This window comes from Mustela putorius, unplaced genomic scaffold (assembly GCF_011764305.1).
Source record: "Mustela putorius furo isolate JIRA1106 unplaced genomic scaffold, ASM1176430v1.1 tig00001584_pilon_pilon_pilon, whole genome shotgun sequence".
Taxonomy (NCBI): Eukaryota; Metazoa; Chordata; class Mammalia; order Carnivora; family Mustelidae; genus Mustela; species Mustela putorius.
Window position 1 is genome coordinate 482543 of NW_025421806.1, and position 27071 is coordinate 509613.

The window sequence follows — 27071 nt, forward strand, 5'->3', positions numbered from 1 at the left end:
GCTGGTCTGAGGGTGCTGCCTGTCATGGGGGCAGCCATCTCCCAGGGGGCCCTCATTGCCATCGTCTGCAACGGCCTCGTAGGCTTCTTGCTGCTGCTGCTCTGGGTCATTCTCTGCTGGGCCTGCCATTCCCGCTCTGCGGACATCGACTCTCTCTCCGAATCCAGTCCCAACTCCAGCCCTGGCCCCTGTCCTGAGAAGGCACCCCCGCCCCAGAAGCCCAGCCATGAAGGCAGCTACCTGCTGCAGCCCTGAAGGCCCCTCACCTCACCTGGAGTCTGGGGCCTAAGTCTGCCCCACCCAGAGCCTGGAATCGGAATCCCAGGGTCTAGCCAGCCTGGGGTCCAGAGCCCAGAGTCCAGCCTGTCTGGAGCTGGACCTAGCAGCCCAGAGTCGAGCCGGTCTGGCTCCACGAGGAGCTCTGGTGGCCCTTGGTAGACAGGCCTGGGGTGGGGATTCCTGAGTTGGTGCTAGGGCCAGGGCCATCTTGACTGTGCTCCATTCTGAGGGCCAGGGACTGGGACCACCTCTCCCTAGGCCAATTGCCTCCAGGCCCTTGAGGTTGGGGAAGCAAACTGGAATCCATGGCAATAACGGGAGGGTGTCCAGGCTGGGCCCCTCCTCAGGTCCTCCCACTGTTTGCTGGATAATAAATGGAACTATGGCTCTACCCTGAGATTTCCTCCTCTTCCTGAGGGCCCTGCGGTAGCAACATTAAAGGTGTAGGGTGAGCTTCCAGACACAGGTTTATTTGTGCAAAGTGGGACAGGATAATGGTTGAGGGCCAAGTCCTGGGGTGAGGTGCTGGGATCAGGGCCAATGTAGAGTGCTGATGGTAGATGCTGGGACCTGGTTAGGGGTGGGGTCACATACCGAGTACTAAGGCTGGGCTTGGGTGCAGGGTCAGGGGTTACAAGTAACAGGTTCAGAAAAATGGGACAGGGACTGAGGCCAGGCCCTCAGGTCTTGGTTTTCACTTCCCTCACCAGGTTCAGCAGTTTATCCAATTTTGTGATCTCCACAGCTGGACCCTTCTGTACCTCCTGTCCCTTCTTTTCCTGTGGAGGGTGGAAGTACATGGTGGGTGGGAGGAATGGTGAGGGATAGGCCACCTTTCTCTGGGTCCCAGCTCTGCCTCCTCTGCCCAGCCTGCCCCAGTTTTATACCGCCCCTCTCTTGGCCAGTTAGATTCTGGATCCCTGCCTCTCCCAACTGAGGTTAGGAGACCTGGGCCCAGCTGGGGCCTCTGAGAAGCATCCAGTCTAGCTCTGAATCTCAGATCAACAGTCTTGATGCTGGGAAGAGTGGCAGAAGGTGTCTACCCACTAACCTCAGAGGAAGTAGCCTTTCAGGCTAGGAGAGCTGTAGCTCTGGGGAGAGGTAAGACCTTTTGAGGTTGGGACCACCCGTCCCACAGGAGGGGTCCTGGCTGAGTCCTAACAAGGAGCTAAGAGGTATGTGTTTGCAGAGGGAGACAGGTGTGGACCAAGCCACAGGTACCCTCACCTTGTACCAAAACTTTAAGGTCAGTTGGGAGTGGGTGACATTTGGGGCCAGGCCTGCTGTTTCAGACATACCCAGGGTGGAGGAGGGTGTCAAGAGACCCAGGAGGGCAGATGAAATATCCCATGTGTTTCCAGTTGTCTCAAGCTAGGACTGTCCCTCAAAAGAGAAGATCCTAAATTTATGAGCCCTCATCCCAGCCTACAGGGCACTCTAATGCCCTGAGAAAAAGAGTACTGGGACACGGGGTATGTGTCATTCACAGGTCCCGAGAGCTCCACGGCAGACCAGCACCAGTCCCATTCTGCCTTCTGTCCAGGCAGCGGGGTATGGGCTAGGCTGCGGCAGCTACCATTTCCTGTCTTCCCTCTGCTCCAGATCCGCCCCCTCTCCCGCCCTCTCAGCCACCTGTGCCCACTGCTCACTGGCACCTGCTCCAGCCTTGCCTGCTGAGGGCCCAGCCTGGGTCTGGCCTGGGCTGTGAGGAGAGGAGAGTGCATGGCCAGCAGGCCCCTTCCTGGCCCCATCCCACTGCTGACACCATGCAGAGCTCAGATTTCCTCCTGGTGTTACCACTGCACCTGCTCCAAAATCTGTCTCCCTCTCCCCTCGTGGCCCAGTGCCTTTGCCACTACCCAAATCACCTCTATACTCTCTAGGCAGAGGACAAAGATGCCTTTTCCTTTAACTATTCTCCCTTCCAAATCAAGTCACTGTTCTCTTCTTGGCCTCACCCCACCCCCGGGAGTTAGTGGGACCTGGCTTACAGTCCCAGCTTTGTCGTTAACTCCCTCTATGACTTTGGGTAAGGCCCTTGCCTTTGTAGGCTCAGTTTCCCATCTACACTGTAGTGAGGGAAAGATAGTCTTTGACCTTTGACAAGCTGTGCTCTGACACCAATTAGAGGAAGCTTCCTGGGTCAGGAAGTTGGGTCTCTGTGACTAGACCCTCCTGGAAAGGGCAGGGAGATGGCAGCCCAAAGAGGAGGGGTAGTAGGGATGCCTGAGGACTTCCTTTGGCACAAATCACTTGGCTACGGATAAGATCAGATGACAATTGCCTGGAAACCTCCAATCCACCGAAGCACTGGCCCCCAACTGTTGCCCACTCAGGTCCTCTGCTCCCCAGGTACCCATAGCCTTAGGTCTTCAGAGATAGAGGTCCCCGATACACAGAGCCCAGCTCTCTTAGCTATGGCTGACCTTTTCTCTGAGAGGAGTTGGCACTGTGGGACATCCTTGCCTCCCTGCGGCAGAGTGGGCAGGGCAGGCCCCACCCAGATCTGCCACACTCCAGGTGTGATGGGTGTACCCTTGCCCCTCCCACTGGGCTGTCGGACTCTGCCAGCTCAAACTTGGGTCTCTCTCCTCACTAAATTAAGAGCAGATTTTATCTGTTCCACAAATTGTGCTGTCTCCTTCCCCCTCCTTGAAACCAACTAGCTGGGCTCAGCAAAGAGCTTCAGACCATGCCCGACTCCCCCCATTTCCCCCCCCCCCAACCCCACCCCAGCCCACCACAGCCTCTAGGCCACAGCTGCAGGCGCTTAGCAGCCTTCCAACTATTTATAGCCAAGTCCACCCCCTCCCCCAGCTGGCTACAATTACAGGCCCAGCCAAACTCCCAGACCTCCTCTCCTGGTCACTGTATGGAAGAGACCAGGCAGGTACCAGAGGGCTGCAGCAGTGACCCCTGCTTTGGTAAGGATTCAGGGGAACAGGTAGCAGTGGTTGAAAGAGACAGGGCCCTGCCCTTCCCTCAAACGGCAAATAAGTGCCTCATACTGCAACCAAGAGGTATAGTCATCAGGGCAGCTTGGCCCAGCCCTGGCCCAGCTCTGATCCTGGCCCAGAACGTGGCAGAAAGCAAATTCCATATTTTCTCTTAGCACTCAAATGGGTAAGACTGGGCTCTGGATTTGAAGGCTTGGATGCTTAGGTCTGAATCCAGACTCTGAGATCTAGACTTTGAGGCGCTGGCTCTGGGCTCCATAGCCTGTTTTCAGGGCCTTGGGCTCTGGGCAGGGTCTCCAGATCAGTACAAATCCCAGAAAGGAACCAGAGCTGACAAGGCTGTCTAGATGCTGACCTAGTTACCCCTTTTCCTTTTCACATTCTTCCCTGTGTGAACCCACAGCTCCCAGCTCAGGGGCCACTGGAGCTGAGGCCCTGTGTAAGCCCAGCCAATGGAGCAGTGACTAAGCCCCCAGTCCCCTTCTTGGCTAACCTGGTCTACACCAAATAAGCCAGTGATGTCTATGTGCTTCTCTAGGCTTTGGACCCATGTAGACGCCTCCTTACCAGGATGCCTCCACCCGGAAGCTCCACAGGTAACTGATCCTTTTGTCTCTCTACAAACCTGCATCTTCCGTGCTCCATATTTGAGCAATGACACCACCCTGACCCTCGGTTTTCCAAGGCAGAAAGCTGGGGGCCACCCCCTGGCTCCTCCCCTTTCTCTCAACCCCCACCATCTTGGAGACTTGACTTCTCACAGCAGCCCAAACTACCCCAGCCTGTACCTTTGGCATCTTGCGCAAGTTGGGTGAGAGCTTGAGGCAAATGACATGCCCACGGTCATCACCCACAATGATGATGGGATGGATAGGATTGAACTGCACATGGGTGATCTTGTTCTTCTTTTTGGCCACCACGGGCTGGCTGCAGATGGCCTCATACTTGTTGATAGACAAGTCAAACACATGGGTCTGTGGAGAGATTGGTGTCAGCACACTCAAGGATAACAGGGCCCCTGTCCTACACTTCAGAAGAACCAGCACTTGGGCTTTCTGGGGAAACACAACAGAAGCATAGCATGCTGGAGCTGGAGGCAGTGGGAGAGGGGATTTGTGTCTCTGATCATGTCTTTCCTGTGGTTGAGGGAATGAGTGAAGAATGAGAGAACATTTAAGTCTATGCAGAATTAACAATAATAGCAGCTGCCATTTACTCAATACTTACTATGTACTAGACTCTGGGCAAGCATGTTATGCAGTTGTACCACCCAGTAATCATCACAGACATTCTGTAAGGAAGGTTCTATTACCATCCCTAGTTATAAATGAGGAGATAGAGGCTCTTAAAGGTAACTTGCCGGTGAGTGGTAGAGCCAGGCTTTATACCAGTTAATAATATATGCAAGGCCCTCCAACAAATGTTTCATCTTATTTTTACCATTTCCTGAGTCCAAACCATTAGTAACTCTTGCCTGGACAACTGTGGCAGCGTCCTGACGGGTTTCTCTGCTTTCACTCTTGCCCCTTTACCATCCAGCCTCCATGCAGCCTCAAGAACTTAACTTTAAATAATCTAAAATGCTCCAATAGTTTCCCTTGGCAGTATATATAAAATCCAGATTCCTTACTCCAGATTTCTCCACTCTCTACTCTTACTTGCATTCTCCCCTTTGCTTCCTAGACCCAGCCACACTTGCCTGTGGGTCCCTGAAACCCCTTCAAGTTCATTCTCACCTCAGGGCATTTGCACTAGCTCTTCCCCCTGTCCAGAATGCCCCTCCCCATCTTCACCTGGCTAGCTCTTGTCATTTGAAGCTCTCAGCTTGAATGTCACCTCTTGAAGAAGCTCTCCTTGAACACTCTAAGAAGCTGCCCTGTCCTTTCTTTTTACATCACTCCTTTTCTCTCTTAAAAAATATAATAGCTTTATTGAGATATAATTCACATACAAACACATTTACCCACTTATAGTATACAATTCTCAGTTTTGGTATACTCACAGTTATGCAGCCATCACCACAGTCAGTTTTAGAGCATTTTCATCACCCCAAAAGAACCCTCGTACAATTAACAGTCACTTCCTGGGTTCTCCCACACCCCCAGCTCTAAGCGACCACAAATCTACTCTGTGTCTCTGTAGTTTTGCTGATTCTAGACTGATATAAATGGAATCACACAGTGTGTGGTCTTCTGTGACCGACTTCTTATGCTAGCATCTTTTCAAGTTCAGCAATGTTGTAGCATGTACCTGATACTTCATTCCCTGTTATTCTTGATAGTGATCATTTTAGCTATACCATATTTTGTTTATCCGTTCATCAGTTGATGGACATTTGGGTCGTTCAGCTTCTTGGCTATTATGAATAATGCTGCTATGAACACTGTGTCCACACATATTCCTCTGTTGGTCTCTGCCTAGCACTTAATGCTAATTTTGTGGTTGCTTTGTGTCCCTTTCCCTTCACAAGAATGTGAGCTCTAGAATTGCAGGCACTGGAAGCACAGGCCCTGCCCTGGCGCTGGGCACCATAGTCGGTCCTTAGTAAACATCTGGTTGTAAATAGGTGACTGATGGGCTTCCTCTTCGGTTATATCAAAGGCCATAAGGAAAAATGGATTTGCATCCAAGAATTTCATTAAAAAACATTTGTTTCTGAGTTTTTACCAATTCTCCGTGTTGCACAGACCCCTCCCATCTTCCTTCCTCAGACCCTCCTTGCATAGTCCCAGGGATGGGGAACTTGCTACCTTTTAGACATTATTTCAATCCCGGATAAACTCAGGTTCAGAATTTTTTCCTTACATCAGGCTTGACCCTGCCATCCTGTAGCTCCCTCCCCAGGGCTGTCGGAGAAGATAACTGCTCCTCACGGCATCTTCTCCCCCAGAGGGTTCTGTCCTTCAGGATGAACAGCCCCATTCTCTGTGCAAGGCCTCATGGGATGAATGATTCCTCTTTTGACCGGGCCCTAGCTGGGCTACTCCCTGAGAATACAGAGTCCTTATGTCTCACCTTCCCCTACCTGATCAGGGCACTGCATGGGCTCTCCAGGAGGGAGACTCTGAGATAGTCATCTTTTCTCTAGTAGAGGCTCAGAAGGGGACACTCACCTTCCCATCAGTGGTGACTGCCGCAAACACAGTAGAAGAGTACGGCGCCCAGGCCACATCGCCCACAGCTGAATTTAGGTCGTAGATGAACATCGGGGTCCTGCAAGGGTGGAGGGGTGGGCAGTTCATCACGCAGAGGCCTCACAGTGCTAGAGCCCCACAGGCCCCAGCCCATGGTGGGCTGTGAGGAAGGGCATGTCTCTCTCACTTGATGGTGTGGTCCCAGATCTTCACAGTCCAGTCGGAGCTGCAGGACATGAAGACCTTGGCATGGTATGGGTTCCAGGACACAGCGTCCACTGCCATGTTGTGGGCATCATAGGTGTCGAGGAACTTGCTGGAGTAGGACTTAGAGCACTGGGGCAACGGTGAGGGTGGTGGGAGCATCGGGGATCAGGAATGAGAGAGAGGTCAGCAGCTACCACTTCCCTGGGGGTACTGAGAGTCAGAATCTAAGACTCCTGTCCCCACATCACTGTCACTGCTGAGCTGGGCCCAAGCTGCTGGCTATTCTTCTCTGTGCCCTCAAGATGGCCAGAGAGAAAGGAGGGCCTTACTGGGCTAGGGCGTTTTCCTGGAGGGGGAGAGATAGTGCTGTAGTCTCCCCAGAGGATTCCAGTCCAAGCAGGAGTTCAGGCAGAGCAGGTCCAGGCCAGGGCTGGGGGTCTGCAGGGGGAGGGGAGGTGTGTGGCCTAGCCTGTGTCCAGGCCAAAGCCTAGGGGCTGACAGCCAGAGCCCTGGGGCCACTCACAGCCCACAGATCAAATCCTTGAAGTAGTAATAAACATCTCACCTTGCCCAGGTTAGAGTAGGTACAGAGCCAGGAGCAAGTCCTAATCTCATGATTTCCCACTGGGTTTCTTGCCCGCCCAGCATGCCCCTCCCTCTCCCTCCAAGAGACAGTGTGACTGACTAGTGACATGCCCCTCCTGCCTCTCCCACAGCTGCCATTGGGATGGGTGTAGAGGGGGTTGGGGACCTCTTTTGCATTCAGACCAGCTCCTGCTGGGCCTCAGAGGCTCCTGGGAGGCTGCCTGTAATTAACATTCTGAGTCTTTGAGCACAAGAAAAGCTTGCAGCAAGCTATTTCTGGATGGATGGAGGTTCAGAAGGACGTTCACCTACTAACACTGAGACCTTGCAGAAACTGGCCCTGAAGTTCCTACTGGCTGCAACACATCCAGGATTCAGAGAGAAATTTCTCTGTTACCCGGCCTTCAGAGCTCACTCAAGTTCAGATCTCCTCCAGGAAGTCTTCTCGGAATGTTCCAACTCCCCCCACCCCCAACTCCCCTGTCTTCTTCTTCTACTCCTAGGAAGAGCGGGAAGGCCCAGAGGGGGCTAAAGTCAACCTCTAGATTTTCATTCCCTTTTCTGCAGTCATCCCATCTTCCTGCCACCCGAGCAAATCAAGACTATATTAACTTCTCCCAAGAAGCTTTCTCGAATTGACTAACCCTATCAGAATAGGGTCTGTCGAGAACGATCGAGTCCCATGGTTCTTGGGTCTAAGCAGCCCTGGAAGAAGCTTGCACGGGGTAGAACTGCCTCACCTTGTAGATTTTTCCCTCCTCTGTGCCCACTAGGAACATGTAGTCAATCTCTTTGTGGAAGTCAAAGGCGGTGCCACAGCCTTGGGAGAAGAGGTAGAGTGGCTTTAGCCGGGTTCTGGGAGGGAGGCTCCCAGTGACAGCCTGAGCCCCAGCTCCTGCAGGACTGGGGCCAGGCAGCCAAACAGAAACAGGCCGTCAGGCCTGCTGCCTGTCCCAGGCAGTTGGGACTCTACAAACGGCCAAGGCTTCTGCAGACAGGAATGGGGCCTGGGTAAACAAGGCAGGGATTGATTTAAACAGGGTCAGGGTCAGGGTAAACAGGGATAGGGTCTGCAAACAGGGACATGGTCTGTGCAAACAGGGATATACTCTGCATAAACAGGGTAGGAATTGAGTAAACAGGGACAGGATCTGGGTAAATAGGGGCCTGATCTGCATAAACAGGAATGGATCTGCATCACAGCACCTGATCTGCATAAACAGAAACAAGGGTCTGCAAACAGGGATGGGATCTGCACAAATCTGGAGGGTCTGCAAATGGCCACGCCCTGGGACAGGGAGGACAGGGCCAGGCTCCACTGGGGGAGGGAGTGGTTGCTCTAAGGGGAGAGCCACCATCTCTGACCCTCGTGGGGCCTGAGTGGTCAGGCCTGGATGTGAGTGGGCTGGGGTTCCTACCCACTGTGTGTAGCTGCAACCCGTTGAGGCCATCTGTGGTGTTGCCCTCCGCCTTCAGCTTGATGACATCCATGTGAACCAGCTCGCTCTGCCGTCAAAAGGGATAGGGAAGGGTCCATGGGTGGGGCTGTGGCCAGCAGGTGGAAGGCAACCCATCGTGATCGCCCCCCCCACTCCCCTTCTCCACCCTTTCTGGGAAACAGGCACCTTCAAGAGGGTCCAAGACACAATCCTGCCGTCAGATGACACAGAGAAGAAGTTGAGGTTGTTGTCCATGTCATCCTTCTGCCACTTGACCTGAAACGTCCCAATCTGTGAGCTGCGGGACCCTACCAGGACTTTGACCTAGGGCTGGGAGCTGAGCAGGGCTCCCTCGAGAATCCATGGGAGCTTCAGAAGCAGGTTCTGGGAGCCCATGTCCCAGAGTCCCACAGGTGGCCCTCCCTATCTCCTTTCCCCCATCTCTGTCTCTCTCACCCCTCTCTCCCTGACCATCCTGGGGTAACTGTGCCAACTCGGGGCACCGCCCTAATCCATGGGTTTGGCAGTGGAGGTGCCAAATTCCTCCCTGGGTTGGGTTCCAGGAGCCAGTTGCAGAGGGAAGGTGGCGTCTCTGGGCTCATCCTCCTCATGGACAGGCCTGGAAAGAACAGGGTCCATCAACCAGTTTCCTCACTTGTAAAACAGGAACTGTAGTAGCACAGGTGTTTTGTAAGTGTTAAAGGAGCCACTGAACAGGAGGCCCTGATGTGAGAACACTGCAACTGGTACATGTTCAGTAAATGTCAGCGAATATCCTCCTTATTCCCCTCACCCCAGGACTTGGGAGGGCGGAGGTTCTGCAGGGGCTTCCCCCTGCTTGCTTCAGGGGAGCCCTCTTCTTCCAGGTTGGCCTTTCTCCTAGGCATTCTCTCTGGCTGCCGCCTTCACTTCACCACCACCTCCTGCTCCCAGAAGCTTGCTCCCAAATCTCAGCTTTGAGCTGCCTTTCTCCATCTGCTGCTTGGGGTTAATAATCGTGCCCCACCCATCTTCTCCGGGCTGGAGGCAAACATATGGGAAAGTGTTTTGGAGACAGAGCTGTTGTCTTCTGAAGATGACACGCTTGAGGCTCAAGTTTCTGTTGCCAGATGTGGAGGCCTGGCCAAGGCCTGTCCCAGAGAGCTGGGGTGGGGCTGGGTGCCCAGAGCTTTCCACTCTTCAGCTCCTTCCCAACCTCCCATGCCGGGACACTGTCCCTTCCCCCTGTCACAAGCAGGGGCCCGGTGAGGGAGGACAGAACCCACTGCCACTGCATGTGACCACAGCTGCCACCATGGCTGTTGAGGGGTGTGGCTTGTCCCCAGCCAACACCCCCAGCCTGGCTGATCAGAGCTACAGAAGGGCGGGCCCAGTCCGGCCTGGACCTGTCTAGGCAGCTGGCTCTTTTTTTCACTGGGGGGCCCAGAACACCACAGAGCCTCTGAGGTATAAGTCAGAGCCAGCTCTTACACTGGGACCCCTTCTCCTTCTATGTAAAGACAGTCTCTTTAAAGGGGGGAGGGGATGGGGGTGTCAAAGGCCAGGCTGTAAGAGGCTCTAGGGAGCTACAAAGGGAAGTGTTTAATGAGCAGCCGAGGGCAGGCATGGAAATTGTAGTTCACACCCCACTTAGCAGCCTGATGCCCAATGGGGGTTGCTGCGTGTTTTTGCAAGTGAGCGGGTATGTGTGTGTGTGTACAAGTCACACACGAGCTTCAGGGGTGGAGGTGGGAGGGTAGGAATAAAAGGGGGTGGGGAGGTGGTAAGTGGGTTTCAGAGAATGAATGAACGAATGCCCAGGAAGTAGGTGGTAAGGAGCAGATGGAGCCTGCTTGATTGATTCCTTCTCTTCTGCCTTATCTGATTGGGGCAGACCTGCTTGCCCCCAGTCTCTGCTCATCTGTCCTTGCCTGCTCCCTTCCCCAGTATAGCACCGAACATACACACACCCCACAGAGTGTTGCTGGCTGAGGCTTCACGGTGGGGCTTGAAAAGGGCTGGGCTACCCCGATGGGCTCCCTCAGCAGTAGCCTGGGCCATGGGCTAGGAACCTAGTCCCCTTTGATTAGACAGTTCTCTCACTGGCTCCAAAACCTTCCATGGCTCCCTGCTGCCAACAGAACAAAGTCCTTCTGCCTCGGCCTGGCATTTAAGATCCAACATAACCTCTCCGGTCTCCCCCAAGACACAGTCCCTTTAAGAAGGACCTAGACTCTGATGTCTCTGAGTAGGTTTACCAGCCTAAGCTCCAGGCTTACACAGGCCACTGCCTGCAGGACACCTCCTCTGGCTTCTTTTAATTGTAGGTGTTCCTCTGGCTTCTTGTATTAATTTCTGGCCAAACCTGCTGCTCCTTGTCATTCCCACTTCCCTGGGGCCTCTCCTGGGTGGAGTCCCAAGGAACAGCACCAATTCTTCCCCTTTCTCATATCCATCTAGTTTCCTTCTATTGATTTTACTGCCTCAGAGCGCTCACCATACCTTCTTATTTCTATCTCCACTATCCCTGCTGTAACTCAGGCTTCAAAGTTTCTCCTGCTGCCGTGAGAGGACATCGCTTAAGACACACATGTGCCCGTGTTACTTCTCCGCGCCAAACTCTCTGATGGTCTGGCAGCCATTTTCAAACCATGCTGGAGGGAGCTCTTAGGAAGCTTATGAAAGTAACTTTGGAGACAGAGGGAGTGACAACAGGGAACCCTCAAGAAAGCAGGACCCCGATTCACCAGAACAGCCCCATTCCCACCTCTGAGGTATTGGGTTTCTGCACTAGCACTTTACTAGAAACCCCTGACTTACACAGGGCGGGCTTCCTCCTTGCTGGAGAGGCTTGCTCGCGGGGTGCCGCTGCTTCCCTCGGCTCTGCGCCATCCTCCCTGTCTCTCCCGCTGCGCACCAGATGCTGTTCCCCACGGCCACCCCGCCTGACGCCCCTTTGTACCCTTCCTTATCTAACTCATAGTGTCTTTCTTCTTTTCAACTAAAATCTAGACTTCATTTGATTTTCTTGGTTTCCTCCTAATATCCTTTTTTGTTGTGTTTTAGGATCTCATGTTACATTTAGTTGTCATTAACGAGTGCTTTCTCATCCCTTACAATTCAGTTGCTTCCTCTGGGAAGAGCTGGGCCCCCTCCCCTGCTCCCTGCCTTGGACAATCTCCATGTCCCTCCTGTCCCTCGTCAGTACTCACAGGAGCCCTCTTTTGCAGTTAGCATATTGCCCTGTCCTGCTCAGCCGTGGTGGTGCTCATCTCCCCGCTAGGAACCCCAGGGACCAAGCCCTTAAGCACCCTCAGCTCCCCCAGGAGCACACAGAAGAGTCACTGAATGGACAAAAGAATGAGGAAAGGGGGAAGAAACTGGAGGCAAAAAGGGAACAGGAAGTCGGTGAGTGAGTGAGCGAGCGCCAGGCAGCCCCTCCCATGTCACAAGCCAGAAGCCCCCCAGGAACTCTTGAGTCTTTGCTTTTCCAAAGGTAAAGGCACTAGCCCTGTTTCCTCAAAAGATTGGTGGGACAGCAGAAGGCCATCTCTGCCCAGGTGGGTTCCAGTCTCTCTGGCGCCCACCCAATGAAAGCAATAGCGTGACTTCTGCATGTCCCATTTCTTTCCCAACCTGCTGTTTGATTCCAAGAACACAGAGAGTGGTGGCAGGATGGTTGGCCTTGGCCCCTTGCCCTCTCCTGGGCTTGAGGAGGGTGGTCAGGCCAATCAGAGATGTTCTTTGCATGGCTCTGGGCTATCTGAGCTAGGAGAGCAGGGGTAGGCCTGCTACTGGTTTAGTCTTATCAAAGCACGTCTTTTCTCCTCTCTTGGTCCTTTAAAGTCTCTGCAGACATCCTCCTCAGGTCTTGAGACCTTTGTGTGTCTGGAGGTGATGAATTGGAAGGTGGGGTTTTTCAGGGGAGAGAACACCTGAGACTGTGAGCTTTGGTCCCTGCTTTGGTGGAGAGCAGGGGGGAGATGTCTCATGGGAGGGAGTGCCTCCCTCTCTGTATCCTGGCTCTGGGTAAAGGATAAAGCAGAGAGGGCACCATGTCCTTTGTGCCTGGACAGTCTCCTCTCTGCTCAGGGAGCTGAACTGCCTGAGAGCTGAGAGCCCATGCCTAGGGCAGGTGTTCACATGACAGGGAGCTCAGGACCAGGAAGGCAGGGGTGCAGAGCCCGCCTGGAGATTCTCAGGGCAGAGGGCCAAGACAGATGGGAAGACAGAGTCCTGGCATTATCTGATGACCCCAGAGACCATGAGAAACTTAAGGCAGAAATTCCTTCTTAGATTTGCCCAGACCTGCCAGTGGGTAAGGGTTTGCAGCCTCAGAAGGAGAGGGGTTTCAAATTATACAGTAAGGAAAGTTCTGCAAGGCCAGAGCTAGGAGACTTTCTGAAGATGAAACATGAAATCCACTCCCAGTGCAATAAGATGGGAGACACAGGGTGAAATCTAGCTCCAGTGTCAGGCTAATGGTCCCATCCTATGTCTGTCTGGAGAAGAAAGATGCTACAGAGAGGCCTCAAGGACAGACCTCACCCACCAGGCCTTATGGCCCTGCCCAGAGGGCAGACAAACTGGCAGCACCAACCTCTGTCTGGGAGTTGCCCCAAATGTAGCCCAGATGGCAGAGGAAAGCCCCAGTGGGGAGTCGAGGAAGCCCACACACAGGAACTGGTACCATTGACAGACTCAGCAGAGGCCTTCTGGGTCAGGCCTTCGAGTTTCCAGCCATGGGCTACGAGTTCCTACCTGCTGCACCTAATAGAGTCTTAGCAGAGAGAGGGGCCCTCCTGATAGCAGGTCCGTAGCGGCAGATCCCTCACCTCCCGACTGCCCCCTCCCGCCCCTCTCTGCCCCTTCGTACACCCGGCTCCTTGACTTCTAAGCTGGTACCTGGCATCCCCATGCCCCTGCCTGTGGCCAGTCCACCCCAAAGTCCCTCCTCCAGGGGTTCCCGCCCGGTGTCTCCCACCCTGCTTCAGGGCTGACCTGCCACACAGGGTCCGTGTGCTTGCCAGACTTGGCTGAGCTGCGGAAGGACGGCTGGGACTGGGGCTTCTTGAGGTTGTAAATGGCCACGTTCCCGTCGTAGTGGCCCACCACCACCAGGTAGGGGTGGTCCACATGCATGTCTAAACACATGATGCCACTCTCACTGCTGAAGATGTACTCGGGAAAGCTGGGGTTCTTCAGGCTGTACAGCAGGAGCATGCCCCGGCTCTGCTTCATGAAGTCATCTGTCCCGGGAAGATGGGGAAGATGCGGCTGTGGCTGTGGCTGTGGTGGAAGTATTCCTCAGCCCCCGCCCCTCCCCCACCTACCCAGGGGACCTGCTGCTGGGCTCTCCAGAGAGAGCAGATTCCCCTCTGGCCTTCAGCTTCTCTGTCTCAGAAATAGAAGCAGGAGACTGGGCTGCCTCCTTCTTAGGGTTCCCAAGAGGATAAGGTGACCAGGCTTATCTGAGAGATGGACAATCATTCTCTCCATTGTTCCTGGGTACAGGAAGGAGGGAGGCAGGCTCAAAGTTGTGCTTGGGAAGAAGCGGTGACCTCAGAGAGGGCTCGGAAGCCCCACCCAGGGGCAGATGGCTGTCCTCCGAAGCCTGGATGATGCCCGTATGTTCCCCAGCCCAGCCCAGGACAGGAGCTCGGTTTGGACTTGGTTTGGAATTCCCTATGGGTTGTCAAACTAGCCAGCTATGCGCACCTTCCCACACCCTTCCATGGCCTCATGGTCCCCAGCTCCGCCTGCACGCTAGCCTGAGCCTGCTCCCAGAATTGAGAAGTCCCAGGCAGGCCAGCCAGGCTTCCACAGGCCACTGTATCACCCTTCTGGCCTCAGCTTTTGGTGATCAATAGCGAGGACCACTTAGCAGAGGCCTTGCTCCCTGCCCACCCCGTGTCAGAGGACAGCTTCCCTCTCTCTTGCTCCCGTGCCCCCCCCGCCCCCGTCCTGATACTGCAGTCACCGAACAGAAAACTGACCCAGCCCTCAAGTCCAGCCCTCCTGCTGCCTCTAGTCCAGGACCCTTCATGCACTCAGAAGAGGAGGAAGTCTAGAGCAGCTTTCCATCTTGGGGGCCCTCTGCTAAGGGGAAACTTCCACCTGAGAGGATAGCACTCCCCCCCCCACCAGAGGACCTCTTTTACCCCTGGCTACTGCAGGCCTAGGCCCTCCAGACAAAGTGTCTTGTCCTGAGGTCTTGAGCCCATGAATGGGAAAAACAGGGAGGCCACCCCACCCTGACTCATTTGGCTGAGTCATTCTTTCTGTCTTATTCCTTTTTGTTTTCTTCTCTCCCTCTTACGATTTATTTACTTATTTTGAGACAGCGAGCATAAGTGAGAAGGGCAGGGGGAAAAGGAGAGAGAATCCCAAGCAAACTGTGTGCTCAGCACGGAGCCCAGTGTGGGGCTTGATCTCATGACCCTAAGATCATGACCTGAGTGGAGACCAAGAGCCCCCACATGCAACTGACTGTGCCCCCACCCCCGGTACCCCTCTGTCTTATTTCTAATGCTGCCCCTTACTCGAGGGAGTAAGTACCTGGGCTGTGTTCCCTGGGCTCTGGGGATGTGTTTGGACCCAGTTACCAGATAGTCCTACCTCAGGCACTCTGCAAACGGTGTTTACTGGGAGCCAGGACTAGAGAGTAGGATGCAGCCAGGAGCTAGACTGGCCTTCGGTAGGTCGAGTTGGAAACTGAGATAAGCTGGCATGCCCACCAGAGTAGTTCTCTATGGGAAACCTCACAAAGGAGGTTTCATGTGTCAGGAGGGAGTTGCTTTCCCAAGTGGAAGGTGCCAGGATCCAACTGGAGCCCTGGGAAAGGCACACAGTGGTTGAGGAAGGAAAGTGTTTCTGCTCTGGAGAAAGCAAGTCTCTCACAAAGAAGAGGAGCTGGGGGCTTCCAGAGTCTCCAGAGCCAGGTGGGTCACCCTATGTCCGACACCACCTCAAAGCCAGTGTCGGGAACCAAAACCACTTCAGATAGTGTGGGGAGCTGGCCATCACTCACCCTGTAGGGCTCATCCTGGGTGGGCCCCGAGGGCTGAGCCTACAAGGGAGAAATCTGCAGCTGCTGAAGGAAGGTGTCTGTCCCCCCCAGATCACACAGGTTTGGAACTGGGCAGAATGAGAGTCATTTGTAGCTCTTTTTGTTCATCCCACAAATTCCGAACACCTGACTGGGCCTCCCAATGGGCTGGACCCTGGCAGGGACAGAGACTCTCCACGGGAGATGTGGGCTGGCCCCCAGCAGCGCCAAGTGCTAGGAGAGAGACAGACCCTCGTGGGGTAGGGAGCGGTAACCACCAGGACACTGGGGATCTACTGACGCCCTTAATGTGCAGTCTGTCCTCGATGCTGGGCGAGTCTGGCAGAGGCTGAGTGGGCAGGGGAGTGGGCGAGCAAACAAGCGAATGGAAGGGTGAGTAGGTGGTGACTGACGCTTGGGCTGGGGACTCAGAGGCTTCCCTTATTTCACCAAGGGGCCAAGGCGGGTATGACCCTCACACTTGGTCCTGCTGTGGCACAGGACCTGGCCCCTCAAGGGATAGCAGTGACCCCCCTCCCCAACCCTGCATACATACAGTCTTTATGACCAGTGAAACTAGAAAAGAGGGGTAAGAAACCCTAGGCCAAATTAATAACTCAGTAGTAAGGACATTTCTGACCTGCTCACAGGACCACTGAGACTGGAGGCTGGGCTTTGGCTCCCGATTTTTATAGATGGGTAAACTGGGACCAGAAGAGAAGAAATCATGTGCCCGGCTCCTTCAGACCCATCACATGGTGTTTGCCTCGTGCAGTATTTCGTTTATAGCTGAAGTTATACCTCACTGATCTGGTCTTTATGTGGAGGTGGAGAAAGGAAGGGGAAAGCAGACCTAATGGGGTGGTGGCGACTGGCAAAGCCAGTCCAGTCTCTCCAGAATCTGGACTAGAGAATGCGTAAGGGACAAGGCAGTCACAAACTATACGGGGAGACTTCTGGTTGAGAGAAGCATGGACTTCAAGAGACAGGGACACAGAGAGCAATCAGTCACACTAAGTCCTTAGGTCCTGCCTGAATTCCCAGGCCACATGCAACCCGACAATGAGCCTCTGCTTCTTAGTCCACTCCTGGTGGCCTCTTTTACTTGCAACCAAACGAGCCCTCCTAACATAAAGATCATGATTCCATTCCATTCCTTTCTTTTCCTTTCCTTTCTCTCTCCTTTCCTCCCTTCCTTCCTCTTCTCCCTTCCTTTCTCTCTTTCTTCCTTCCTTTTTCCCTCTCCCTTTCTCTCTCTCTCTCTCTTTCAGTAAGCTCTATGCCCAACATGGGGCTTGAACTCACAACCCTGAGATGAGGAGTCTTGTATCATGTTCCACCAACTGAGCCAGTCAGGCGCCCCAAGATCACAGTTTCTAATCATGGCTAGACTATGTGTTTCCTGAATTCCAATTCAAGGTTCTATCTGCCAAACCACGGCAGAAAAACACAGAAAACTCTCATTTAACTGGGGCTTCCTCTCCACTCCACCTTATTCTATGATGTTCTCATCACGGGGCTGACTCCAGTGGCACCTGTGAGACCTACTTCATTCTCTGAGTATACCCAGTGTGACATCACAGCCCAAACCTCCAAGAGTACCAGCATGAGATCATCATCTTGTCTTCCAGAAGTCCTAAAATGACATCACTATTCAAGTCACCGGGGACCCCCACATGATATCATCACTCAGGTAAACCACAGTCCTAGTCACTGATCTAGTCATCATTGCCCTGCGATCCAACATATCCAGTATGATATCACCAACAAGGTCACCAGCAGCATAGTACATCATTGCTCAGCTCTCCAGCATTCCCAGTACAATGCCACCCACCGGGAGTCCCAACACAACGTTGGCATCAAGGGGTCATCTAGAGTGTTTCAGTTCCCAGTGGAGACTAGAATCCCATCAGGCTCAAGGCTTACACAGCCCGGGGCTTTGAGCCCTGGGGTACTTTGTCCTGAATACCACAAACTCCCTGGTTCCTCAAAGTAGGACTGCAGGGTCCGATGACACAGATGGGAGCCCCAACCCACACTCCATTATATAAAGAGACAGAGACTCTGAAGTCTGGGGCCAGTAAGGAATTCCAGTTTCCTCCAGGCTACAGGATTTCAGTAAGTCAATGTGGCCAGGTTGAAGGAGCAGAGGAACAGAGGAAGAGAAAGAGGAAGGGAAAGAAGGAAAGAGAGAAGAAAAGGAGGAGGGGGAAGAGAAAAAGAGAGAGAGAGAAACCACCTGGTCTGAGACTCTGAGACAGAGGGAGAGTGCTGCATACCTGGCCTTAGCTCCACTTTATGCCCTTGCCCTTCTCCAGGAAGCCTTCCAGATCATTCAACCTCTCTTCGTGTGGGCCCCTCTCTGCTCGTCTCTACTTGTATGTCATTATTACAGGTAGTCATGAGCGGGCCTTTTCCTCAGCCTGCCCCACAGGCTCCACAAGGATGGAGTGAGTATGACTTAGCCCAGCAGGTTTACTCTCTCCATTGGGAGGGTTCCCACTTTCTCCCCCTGCTCTGCTGGATAATCTCTAAAACGTCCCTGACTCTGACCCTCTATGATCCACAAGAATCAGGGAAAGAGAGTCAAACTCTGTATAGAGCCTGATCTGGCAGTTCTCAGAAAGCCATGCTCTCAGGGGTGGAGGGGCTCAATTCCACCCCGACCAAATTCTCCCTCCCTCAGCTCTGCGGTAGCCCCTGGCAGAGTCGTGCCCAATGAGGAGCAAGGATGGATGTCTTCTTGAACTGCAGCCACTGTGGGGGGGGTGGCGTTGCTCAGTCCCAGAGCTCTACCCCTGCCCTGAAGTAATGCCTCTAGATCACAGGGGGCTACTCCGGAGAGTTCTGGCTGTCAGGAGAAGGCCAGGCTCTTGCTCAGGATTCAGGGAAGAAAAGGCAGACAAAGGGCATGTTGGGGTACTGGGTGAAAGCCAGGTCAGAGGGAAATAGATGCCAAGCTGCAGAGACAGGCTACCGAGCTAGCCTCAGACAGCAGGCCTCCCCCATCCTACTGTGGCTTTCCAAATGAGGCCAGCCCAGGGCGGACTCCAAGGCAGCGGCCGTTTAACGATTCCCTTATTAAGTCATGCAAGGGGCATTTGGAGGGAGCTGCGGTAGGCAGATAACAGCACCTTAGATGTCCATGTCCTAATCCCTCGAACCCATAACTATGTTACTGAGCAGGCAAAAGGGATTTCGCAGCTCTAATTAAGTTAAAGACCTTGAGATTATCTTGCATTATGTGAGTGGACTTAATGTCATCACAGGGGTTCTTATAAGGGAAAGAGAAGGAGGTAGAGAACAGAAGCAGATGTTAGAATAATGCAACTGCTGGCTGGAAGGGGGCCACAAGCCATCGAATGTGGGCAGCTTCTAGAAGCTGGAGAAGGGGGACGCCTGGGTGGCTCAGTTGGTTAAGCAGCTGCCTTCGGCTCAGGTCATGATCCCAGCATTCTGGGATCTAGTCCCACATCGGGCTCCTTGCTCAGCGGGGAGCCTGCTTCTCCCTCTGCCTCTGCCTGCCATTCTGTCTGCCTGTGCTCGCACTCTCCCCCTCTCTCTCTCTCTGATAAATAAATAAAATCTTAAAAAAAAAAATTCTTAGAAGCTGGAGAAGGTAAGGACATGGATGTTACCCATGAGCCTCCAAAAGGAATGAAGCCATGCTGACAACTGACTTCAGTTCAGCAAAACCCACTTTAGACTTCTGACCCCAGAACTGTGAAATAATAGAGATGGGTGTTGTTTTAAGCCATTATGTTTGTAGGAATTTGTTACAGTAGCAATGAGAAAAATATGTAGTAGGCATTCCGGGAAGTTTGACCCAAGATCTACTTCAAGGAATCAGAGGGAGAAGACCCAGAGATGATAGTTTTTCCTGGGATGGTTTGGAAACCGTGTCTCTAGAAGTCTGGGTCGGGAGATGGGTGCCATGATCCCCAGCTCTTCTAATAACAATAATGAAACCCTCCCTCCACTTCCCACACCCACCCTGCCACCTTGGACTCCAGGAACAGAAATGCCCCATGGATTAGGATTTTCACAGTCTCCTAAGGCAGGGAACTATCCCAGGTGTCACCAGGAAAGGGCATCAGTGCTAAAGGGTTCCAAACCTCCAGCCTGGCCCAGAGGCCGTGGTGCCAGGCTGGGTTCAGCCTCTCAGGCAACTGGGCTTTTCTGAGCACTTTCCTCCGATGAGAAGTCATATTTAAGAAGTGTGGGAAATAAGAGCAAGGCCTCGGAGACAGAATACATCAAGCGGGACATTTAATTTGATTTAGGGAAAATGAGGCAAACATTTGAGAACCTAAATAACTAACCAGTAATTAAACTAACAACGGGAATGCCCTTGCACTACAACCCGGCAAGCACAGTGGCCTTTATGGACTGTATTTACAAAGAGACCTGACAACATAATTAGTCCTGTAAATTTTACACAGCCTGCAGCTGAGGAGTGATGGATTTTGCGTGTGGAGGATGAACAGGGAGAAATGAGGTGGATGAATTTCCATTTTCAGTAAATGAAATTAACACTGCTTAATTAGTGAAGCTGACAAATAAATGATCAGGAAAGATTTAAATCCCTACGAGTGTGTCTCTGGCCGCGGCAAGCTCAGACACAGACCAGGATGTGGTGGGACAGAGGGGGAAAGGGTTCCGCGTGGGGACTCAGGGCCTGACTTTGGCTCCTCTTGAGGGCTGCCCCCAGAGGGAGGCCAGGCTGAGGGGCAGCTGACTCCTCTTTCTTTCTTAATCGTGGCCCACTGGGCGGCTTCCCCCTCATCTCCGTGTGAGCCGGTCAGGACCACACAGGGGGCCCAGGATCTCTTCCACTATCCCCGCCCAACAGACCCTGAGGAGTCCCATTTCCCTGCTATCAAGCGGTTGATGGGCTGGAAAGGACCCCTTCAGTGCCGCAGGCCCACATAATTGCATCCCTGCTTTGCTCCATGGGCTGCCCCTTCCTAGACTTCTTTCCCTTGGTCTCCGGCTTTCCTCCATCTGCTTTCACCTGCTCACGGTCTTTCTCCACTCTGCTGAGATGCGGAGCCTGGCCCCAGGGGCAGCCCAGTCTTCGCTTTCTATGCAGCTTGAGGTGCCCCCATCCCTGCATCCTCCCTGGCACCCATGCAGGGAAGGCAGTGCAAATATTCCTTTGCTATTGCAGGCAATAGCACCCTTTTCCTTACCTACTTGCCCTTGGCCTGGCCTGGCTCCAGCAAGCCTGCTCTGTGCTCAAATAGGAGACTGGCCCCAGTCCTTCTTAGATATGAGCCTACCGCCGCCAAAGTCCTTCTTAGCTGGATTATAGAATAAATGTCTGGGAATGCCAGGCAAAAAGAGTTCTGGGCTGAGCTCATCAGGGTCCAACCCAAATTCTCGCTCCAGTGTTTGTAGGAGACAAAGGCTGATGCTAGGAGGCTGCCATCGGGAGTTTCCCCAGACAGTGTGATGGACGCGGGTGAGCCAGCCGCTCCTCACAGTGACCTCATCAGTGACCAGGGTGCCCTTCGCCTGCCTCAGCTTTGCCCTTTTTCTTCCAAGGGGGCATCTGGGCACTGGAGAGCACAGGACTCCCAGAAGTGACCTCAGAAGTGAACGCAGGAGCCCTTCTGAGTCCCACCTCAGCCTGGCTCAGCTCAGGCCTCTGCGGAGTGGCACTGAGATATGGAGGACCCTGCGCCATTTTCAGCTCACTTTCTTTTGGCTCTTTCCTTATCAGTCTTTGAAACATTCTCAGGACTTTCTTAGCTTACAAACAAAAGAACTCTGAAAAAAACTTACTCCACGTAATATTTCTCTAGCCATTGCCCAGCCTCACGGACAGAGTCCCAGAAGTCCCAGTATTCACCGTTGCCATTGTCCCACCTTAGTCACGCCCATGGGCAAGCCGGTCAGTAACCCCATGCCCGCGGCGGCCCCAGCCCATAGCACCCCTGCTACTCCTGGGCCTGTGCTCTAGAGGAGGTAGGGGCCTTGTCCAGTTCTCCTCCGTCCCCACAGCCCCCTCTCTCTGCTTGGGTCCCCTGAGAGTCCTGTAGGAAAGCTAGAAGACAGAATGACAGGCTGTCCTTTATATGTGGGTGGTTCCTAGAGTTCACAGGGCACGTTTGCTTTTCTTTCTGGTGAGTCTAGCAATGCCCTGGGGTGAAGATCCAGCAGGTGTCAGCCTCTTCAGGCTACCAATAAGGAAACCAAGGCTCAGAGCAGCTTCTGGCCCCAGGTCTCACCACTGGGCGGTACCCCTTCGGCCAGAAGTTCTACAAGAGACTGGTGCTGCCCAGGTGTGTGGATGCGGCCAGCGAGGGACAAAGAGAGCCTCCCTGGGTGAGCGATTGCCTGAAGGAGGCTCCTGGGCCTGCCAGGCTTGGAGTCCTCCATGCCTGAGGGCTGGGTTACTCTTCTCCACTGCTCCTGACTAAAGCGGCCGCTGGAGACAGCCTCTGCCTGAACCCAACCAGCTGACCTTCCTTCTGGCCCTGAGTGGGAGAAGGATGGGGCTAGACCTGAGCCATTGTCCCCTCCCACCTGCTAGGGAGCCTGCCTCAGCCCAGCTTCAGTCCTGGGCAGAGAGCCTGAGCCAACAGCAGCCTCATAGGGGGTCCACACCCACTCCTGGGAGGGCCAGCCCAGCCCCCAGGCCCTGTTCCAGGCCCAGTAGCTGCAGTGGAGGGGGAGGAATGTGCTAGCTCCCTGCCAGAAGGGGAGGGTGCTTCCAGCCTGGCAGCAGCCCACCCTCAGGAGTAGGGACACAAAGCGGGCATTTAGGGCATCCTCAAAGGCAGCCCAGACCACGAGACTGGGAGCAGCTCCAAGGTCTCCTCCCTGAGAGGAATAATAAACACCAACCCCTCCTTGCCCTCCCTCCCATCCCCCAGCCCCGGGGAAAGAATGGGCCGGGTGCACAGGCGGTCAGAGGGGTAGAGACCAGGAGCCTGCACGTCTGCCAGCCAGCAGAAGCTTGGAGAATGGAAGGGTTTTTTCTGTTCATAGATGCTGATTCTCCCAGCCAGAGAACAGGCCGTTAGCTGGGGGAGATTCAGCTAACATGAAGTGTGGGGCCCTCTCCCGTTAGGAAGGGGGAATGTCCAGCCCAGCACGGAGGTAGGGGCTTCTTCAGAGAACACAGAATATGAAGGGAAAGCAAAACTACCACACAGTTACCACAGTGCTGCCTCCTGCCTCAGGGATAAGGGCGGGCCGGCGGGGGCGGGAACACCCTGGACAATAGTGGTCTTCCAGGGCCCAGAGGCCAAATGATGAACATCGAGCACCTACCTTCCCCCACCCCTGCCTGCTCCAGAGCCAGATCAGGAACGTTCCCTCTCTCAGCCTCACCTCTAGTCCTTCCCCAGGTCTGGTCCAGTCCACCTTCTCAAGCTTCCCAAACCTATTTCTCCATTCCTATGCCACAGTCATGGTCCAGGTCCTACCATCTCTTCCTGGGGATCCTCACCAGTCTCCCAGGTTGTTTCCCAGCCCCTAGTCTCATGCCTGCCACTTCCCCCTGCCCTGGTTCTGTCCCTGCCCTTCTTAAATTCCTTCCGTGATTTCCCCTCAGGAGAATGTCATAAAACTTTCCTCAGGAGAATCTCCAAGCTTCTTGGAATTGTTTACCAAGCCATTCGGGGACCAACCCTGGCTCCCTCAGCAGCTTTATTTCCTCCCATATCTCTTGTGCCTCCAGACCTTTGCATATGCTGGTTCCTCCGCCAGGAGTGCTCTCCCCTCTTCCTTCACTACAATAAAACCTTTAGGGCTCACTTTGGTATAGTCCTTCACTCAGTGCTAACTGCTGGTATGGTTGTCTGCATTCCCCATCAGACTGGGAGCCCCTGAAGGCAGTGACTAGATCTCAGTCCTTTTACAACTTTCACACCTCACAAAGAGCTCTCTGCACTGGTGCTTAAGGTCCTTAAGTGTTTGCTGATTGAGTGAGCAAACGAACAAATAGCCAGATTACTTACAGGAGCCATGTCCCACTGCAAACAGATCATTGTACTTTGGATTCCTGCAAAAGAAATATGAATCTGTTGGCCCAGGAAATGAACGTGGCTTTCCCAATAGACATGAGCCTTTCCACGAACACTGGTGCCTAACTACACTAAAGACATCTACTGTTGATTTAGAGACATGGGCTGATCGCACAATCCCATAAGAATCCCAGTCCCTTTTTTTCTATAATGCTACGCGTCATCTTCAGAGTGGTTAAGCGCAGTAGAAGTGCCCCAGCTCAGGCTCTCAGGGCCTCTGGGTTTCCTGCAATGTCCATACTCACCAGCAGAGGGCGGTGACGGCCAGGCGCTTGGCTTTGTCGTTTTGGAACTTCCAGAGCGGCAGCAGCGTACCCTCCAGGTCTCGGTATTCGTCAGCAGCATCCTCGTAGTACTTAAAATCTTAAACACACCCAGGCTGCATCAGCCCTGGGACTGCCATTTTATGGCAAACCCAGGCCTGCCACTCTCTGTCTGTACCTTCTTGGCCAAAACAGACTCTTGTGTTTCAAAGTGGGAATAGTAATAGTACCTATCTCAAAGGATGGTCGTGAGGATTAATTGTTCATATATGTAGTATTTAGAAAAATAGCTGACACATAGTCAGCTTTCTGTATGTTATTGTTACTGTCATCACTGTTGTTGGAAGCAATTTACAATAAAGTAGACATGTCCTCTCAGATAAAATCCCAGGTTTGTCCATCTTCACACCCGCTGCAAAGCCCCACTGTGATGAAGCTGCCTGGATCCCTGAAATGGGTTCTCTGGATTCTGATTCATCTCCTGCCCTAAATTGTCTCTGCCTCCCGTTTCCTCTAACTTAGGTAGAAGCTCCACCTGTCTTGTCGTTTGGCTAAGTAGAAACCTGGTAATCCTTGACTGATCTCTTTACATCATATCTCATGTTGTCCTTCTGATGACTTTTTTTAATCCATTCACTTCTCTCCAAACCCAAAGCCACTGCCCAGGTCCCAAGAACCATCACCTGCATTACTACATCCTCCTCCTAATTGGTCTCCCCACCTCCAGTAACTCCTCCTCCAGTGCCCACTCCCCAGAGCTACCAGAATGAGAACAAATCAATCACCTCACCACACCACCTCCTCCCCCCCACTGAAAACCCCTCAATGACTCCCCTTGCACAGGCTCCCTGGTCAAACCAAGGGTCCAGGCTACGACTGCCATGTCATTTGCAGTCAGGTGTTCACCTAACCTCTATATCAAATAGTGTCTAGAACGTTCTGCTCCATCTTCCTGGCAAACTCCCACTAACTGCAGATCCAGATTAAACTCCTTCTCTGTGAGGCCTTCATTTTCTTGTTAAGCAGAATTCATCTCTTCCTCCATTCCAGCCCTGCCTCTTCTCTGCTGAAATGTCTGTCATGCTGTGTTGCTTCTATTGATCCTTTTGCCCGTCTCCCCTACCAGACAGCTCCTGGGGAGCAAGCAGCATGTTCTAGTCATCTCTGGACCTGCAGTGCCTAGCACAGTGCCAGCCACAGAGCAGACACCCAATGATTGTTCAAAGAACACAACGAAATAAATCAACAGAAGTGAAAAATTTCTCAGTTTTTTTTTTTCCCAAACAGGGGTGACCCATTAGGAAATGAATCCTCTCATCTGACACGGTCAAGGACATGCCTAGGCACTGGCCCAGCCTTGAGGTTGTGGGACCACATTCAAACCTCAAAAATGTCTTGGAACAACAAAAAATCAGAGACATCAGAGGCATGAGCCTTGATCATATAGGAGAGCCCCGAGCTTAGGCTGTCTTTGAAAATACCTCATTTCAGAGAGGAGATTAATTGGTAACACTTTTCTGTTTTCACTTCTTCATGATTAGACTTTTCCTTTGGGAAAAGAGTGTGCAATTAAAAAAATCAAAGTTCAATGCATTTTTATGTGATTGTGTTCTTATAAATGAAAAAGGTTCACCAAGGCCAGTTTCTCCATGGATATTAATCGTGTTCGCAGCCCTTTGGTGGGCTGGTTGCAGAGGCTGGGTTTCAGGAAGCCAAGCTGTGTGAGTGACAAATTCATTCACAGCTGCTGTGTACTTTGACAGCTTTGAAAAGCACTCAAGGTCGTTTTCCAGCCTGAATGATAACAAGGGGGCTTGTTTAGGCTGCTGGTCTTGGCAGCCCTGGTTTCTATGTCCCATGGGTGAGCAGTGAGCATCAAGTCACCAAGAAGAGCCCTAGGCTGTCAGCAAAGGAGACCAGCCAGCAGTGAGGAGCTGCCAACTTTGGGGAGGCAGCTGCTCCAAATAAATGCACAACCTCTTAGGGAAATACAAGCCACTTGGGAATGTGCTGTTCATGCCATGGGAAGGATTCTGTTTCCCTGGCTCTGTCAAAGACACCAGAATTTCCCAGGCCCCCAGGATTTAAGCATTTCTGAATCAATCTCTTTCTTCACTTCATCACTAATTAATCACCAGCATAGACTTATTGAATGTTTACTTGAAATGTCTCTTCAAGCTCAGTGGCTCTGTAGCCTTGCACTGGAGCACTTAGGCTATAGATCCAAAGGGCCTGTGTTCAAGTCCCAATGGCTCCACTCACTCCTCATACTGGCTGCGGTTGTGAACAAGTGGCAATGGCCCAAATTTCTCACCTATGAAATGGAAAGAATAATGGTATTTGTCCAATAGTGTGGAGGTCAGGATGATGTAAAGTAATATGTGTAAGTTGCACAGCACAATGTCCAGTACATGGGCCATTCCTAGGGAATGCTGATGTTGGCTTTTCACTATTATAACTGCTTCCTTTTCTTTACCCTTGGAAAAGGTGGGATGAGGCCCATTCTACCCCTCAGCTGAACCTCACCTTTGTCTCTGTCCCTGAATTGTGCCCCATCACATCCTTCTCTAGCTGACCTCTCGCCGGATTGTGTTGCTGCCTGGACAGGATCTTTGAACTCTCTGCAGAAAAGCTCAGATTCCCTGAGATAGTCCAGGCCCTTCATTAACTGGCTCCAACCACCTCTGTAGCCTGAACTCTCACTACTTCCCAACAAACCCCTGCTTGAGTCACTGAGTCTGCTGCCCTTTGTCCTCAGAGTCCATTCCAATTTGTTTTTACCACCGAGTGACTGCTTATGCTGTCCCTTGCCCAGAACATCTGCCCTTTTGCTAATCTCCCTCTCAGACTCTGCTTATCCCTTGGCACCTAGCTTAGCCCTCCCTTCTGCCTTCCTTGACTGCTGCCACTCATTCCTCATTTCCCTTCCTCCATTCCTGAGGATCCCCAGAGCTGTTTCAGTCTGCATTCTAGCATTTATATTGTCCCCAAGCTGGACACAAGAATTAGGAAGCACTTGTGAGCGAAGGGGGTGTGTATGTGGCAGAGGGAGAGGGAGTAGGAGAGAAGTGGACTCCCTCCTGAGCACAGAGTACATAGGGCTTGATCCCAGAACCCTGAAATCATGACCTAAGCCAAAATCAA

General features: G+C 52.9%; 2 protein-coding genes across 5 annotated transcripts in view; one reads left to right on the forward strand and one right to left on the reverse strand.

The window, feature by feature from the left end:
- ENHO (energy homeostasis associated) lies at positions 1-670 on the forward strand. Its single transcript, XM_004747433.2, has one exon. It carries the CDS (start codon positions 25-27, stop codon positions 253-255), a length of 231 nt encoding a protein of 76 aa, XP_004747490.1. The 5' UTR covers positions 1-24; the 3' UTR covers positions 256-670.
- Positions 671-728: 58 nt separating this feature from the next.
- DNAI1 (dynein axonemal intermediate chain 1) overlaps positions 729-27071 on the reverse strand; it is a 58371-nt gene continuing 32028 nt past the window's right edge. For 3 of the 4 annotated variants that reach the window (XM_013053704.2, XM_045087889.1, XM_004747428.3), the window contains 10 exons: positions 23910-24027; positions 23599-23642; positions 13582-13829; positions 8788-8877; positions 8581-8668; positions 7903-7982; positions 6558-6706; positions 6350-6449; positions 4025-4210; positions 729-1058 (listed from right to left, as the gene is read on the reverse strand). In XM_013053704.2, coding sequence (XP_012909158.1) covers positions 960-1058; positions 4025-4210; positions 6350-6449; positions 6558-6706; positions 7903-7982; positions 8581-8668; positions 8788-8877; positions 13582-13829; positions 23599-23642; positions 23910-24027 — 1202 coding nt within the window. In that variant the 3' untranslated portion in view covers positions 729-959. Of the gene's footprint in view, positions 1059-4024; positions 4211-6349; positions 6450-6557; positions 6707-7902; positions 7983-8580; positions 8669-8787; positions 8878-13581; positions 13830-23598; positions 23643-23909; positions 24028-27071 lie in introns of those variants that run through there. The other variant, XM_045087890.1, reaches the window with a different exon arrangement.